The 3,674-nt window shown below is 34.9% G+C and overlaps 1 protein-coding gene across 7 annotated transcripts in view; it reads right to left on the bottom strand.

Moving 5' to 3' along the window:
* Positions 1-3,674, bottom strand: part of SCFD1 (sec1 family domain containing 1) — a 101,411-nt gene that overhangs the window by 77,578 nt on the left and 20,159 nt on the right. For all 7 annotated transcript variants that reach the window (XM_017537575.1, XM_017537579.1, XM_017537581.1 and 4 more), the window contains one exon: positions 1,253-1,342. In XM_017537575.1, the coding sequence (XP_017393064.1) occupies positions 1,253-1,342 (90 nt within the window). The remainder of the gene's footprint in view (positions 1-1,252; positions 1,343-3,674) is intronic.

Here is a 3,674-nt window from a genome sequence, read left to right as displayed (position 1 = left end):
AAAAAAAAAAAAAAAAAAAAAGGATATATGTGGCCAGCAAGCATATGAAAAGATGCTCAACATCACTAATCATTAGAGAAATGAAAATCAAAACTACAATGAGATACCATCACACACCAGTCAGAATGTCTATTATCAAAAAGTCAAAAAATAACAGATGCTGGTTAGGTTGCAGAGGAAACGGAACACTTATACACTGTTGGTGGGAATGTAAATTAGTTCAACCACTATGGAAAGCAGTTTGAAGATTTCTCAAAGAACTTACAACAGAACTACCATTAAACTCAGCAATCCCATTACTGGGTATATAGCCAAAGGAATATAAATCATTCTACCAAAAAGACACATTCACCCATATATTCATTGCAGTAATATTCACAACAGCAAAGACATGGAATCAATCTAGATGCCTATCAAGGGTAGAATGGATAAAGAATTTGTGATACACATACATCATGGAATATACAGAGTCATAAAAAAATGAAATCATATGCTTTGCAGCAACACTGATGCAGCTGGAGGCCATTATTCTAAGGGAATTAACAGGAACAGAAAACAAAATACCCCATGTTCTCACTTGTAAGTGGGAGCTAAACAAAAAGAAAAGACACAAAGATTAAAATAGCATATACTGGGGCCTACATGAGTGGAGAGGATGAGGGTCAAAAAACTACCTATCAGGAAACATGCCCATGACCTGGGCGACGAATTCATTTGTACACCAAATCCCAGTGATACACAATTTACACATGTAACAAACCTGCACATGTAACCCCTGAACCTAAAAGTTGACAATAAGAAAAACAAGATTAAAAATGAAATTTGAAAGTTTAGGTAGATCAGTATATATACAGAGTTATGTTTTCTGGAGCCTTGGGTATCTGAACTTAATAGTTATCTAACATTTATCTATTTAGAAGTGCGTTTAAAATTTTTCATAATATTAAAAGAAAATTAACAGGCACATAGGTGAAGTCACCACCAAATCATTCAAATAATATATTAGGAAATTATGATTACCAAAGTCATCTAAAATGACAACTCAATAGATCTGTTAAATGTTAACTCAAGAGAACCACATCAAGTTATTAGAAAAATGGTTTTTCCATACTGCTGAATATATATTTTACTCCACTAGAGAGCCTCTAGAGATCCAGGTGAGAAAGAATCACATTACAGTATAATACATTAAAATGACTTGTTAAATTATTAATTTACTTTGAAGACTAACCAGAAAGACTGGAAAACTTACCCAGAGTAACAAAAAAGCAGAAGAGGCTGTCAACTATAGTGTCCATAACAGTTTCCATTTCTGTATCTGTGATATCTGGCCTGTTAATGGCTAAAATGACATAGGGAAAGGAGAAAATGTTGACCCAAACTTATGCCTTATCTTTATGAAACTCCTAAAATTATTACCAAACTCTTAATTGATATACAATAAAACTCAGCAAGTGAATTTTTTTTTTCTGAGAAAGGATCTTGCTCTGTCATCCAGGAGGGAGTACAGAGGCATAAGACCAACCTCTTGGGCTCAAACAATCCTCCCATCTCAGCCTTCAGAGTAGCTGGGACCACAGGCACATGCCACCATGCCCTGCTAATTAAAAGAAATTTTTTTATAGAGATGGGTCTCCCTATGTTGCCCAGGCTGGTCTTAAACTCCTAAGCTCAAGCCATCCTCCTACCTTGGCCTCCCAAAGGGCTGAGATTATAGGCATGAGCCACTACACCCTGCCTGCTTTAAACTTCTTTTAAGTGAAAGAATATCTGTTAAAAATTATACCACCTCAAAGAGTTTAAAAAAAGAAAAAACAACAAACTACCCTCATATCAGATACTAGGAGACTACCAGTAAGAAAAACAACCCCACAATGTAAACTTACAAAATTTTTGCCACAGGAAACAGGAAAATAAATATCATATTCCATAGTTTTATTATAAACTCTAGATGGCCTTAAGAAACTATTGATTCTGTTACCCAACTATTGCCAGAAAACGAATGCAAATCAATTATGGCAAAACCAACATCACATATCATTTTCCTTATATTAAGTTATATAATTTCTTTTCTAATCTACAAGAGTGTACATAAGTAGTTCCCAAATTTTATTGACTATAAGAATCACCCACGGATATGCAGAAAAATTCTCTGGAAGTTTTTAAAAATTAAAGATTCTTATCCCTTTCCTTTAGGAATTCTGTATGGATAAAAATTCTAAAAAACCTATAATTTTGATGCTGGGCACAGTGGCTCATGCCTGTAATCCTAGCACTTTGGGAGGCAGAGGCAGGCGGATCACCTGAGGTCAGGAATTTGAGACTAGCCTGGCCATCATGGTGAAACTCAGTCTCTACTGAAAATATAAAAATTAGCCAGGTGTGGTAACACACACCTATAATCCCAATTACTCAGGAGGCTGAAGCAGGCGAATTGTTTGAACCCAGGAGACAGAGGTTTCAGTGAGCTGAGATCATGCCACCGCACTCTAGCCTGAGCGACAGAGTAAGACGGTGTCTCCAAAAAAAAAAAAAAAAAGAAAAGAAAAAACCCCTATAATTTTGACAAGTACCTCAAGCAATTCTAATGCAAATAGGCCTTCGGGCCTGCACTTTAAGAAACATTTCTGTGAAGATTGTTTTTGACAAAGATGTTGACTTACTTATATTCCTCTCTCACAATATCAAGCCAGTGTCTGATAAAGTCGATCAATAACTATATGTTGAAAGACTGTCTAAACTATTATCTACAAGGTATTTTTTAATGTCCCAATATACTGAAAGTGAAAACACATATAAAATTTAATACCACTTGTGGAGCATAAGAATGCAAATTCAACTGGATATCTCGAAGTATCTAAAGAAAGTGTGGTCCACCCAGACTAACACACAAATAATAAAAGAATTCGATCAGGCTACACAGAATCCAGAAGAAGGGAATGGGCCATTACTCCGATGTTGCAAATATCATCTATCTCAATCAGATGAAAGAAATCAAAGGACACAATCTGCATCATGTACATTCTGGGGATGTCAATTGAAGGAAACATACCCAATTCATTTAATTAATTGGTGGCACAAGTGATTTGTAGACACTTCATACCTTTTAGTTAAATCACTAGTATATTTTTGTTAATAACCGGCACTAGAAAAATCTACATGGAAGCATCCAGCCCTTGAGTCCTATACCCTAGGTTTCACATCTCTGAATGAAAAATAACCCTAACAGTCATAAATTGCTAATCGATAACTTCAACTTGAGATAACAGCTTCTTTGTCTGAGATAGCAGCCTTAGTTTGACTGTGATAATAAATCTGCTTGCTCCCAATCCATGGAAAGTTTAGAATAAAAAAGATTTGCAAATCAATACCATGGTATTAATATGATCATGTTTAGGAATATTTAAAATTTTTAAAGCACTTGCAACATTTGAGACAATTAGGCATATAATTACATAATGATAAAGAATGTTATCTCTGGAGTGAAACTGCCTGTGTTTAGTCACCTGGCTTTACTATTTCCTCATCAAGTTACATAATAGCTCTGTCTCTATTTTCTCATCTTGAAAATGGAACTAATTTCTACTTCATAAAGTTATTCTGAGGAGTAAATTAACTTATATTGTAATGTGCTTAAATTAAAACACTGACTGGCATAGAGCAAGCTATGACTA

This window comes from Cebus imitator, unplaced genomic scaffold, assembly GCF_001604975.1.
Source record: "Cebus imitator isolate Cc_AM_T3 unplaced genomic scaffold, Cebus_imitator-1.0 Scaffold104, whole genome shotgun sequence".
NCBI lineage: Eukaryota > Metazoa > Chordata > Mammalia > Primates > Cebidae > Cebus > Cebus imitator.
The sequence above is the reverse complement of the archived record's forward strand: the minus strand, read 5'-3'. Positions and strand labels throughout refer to the sequence as shown.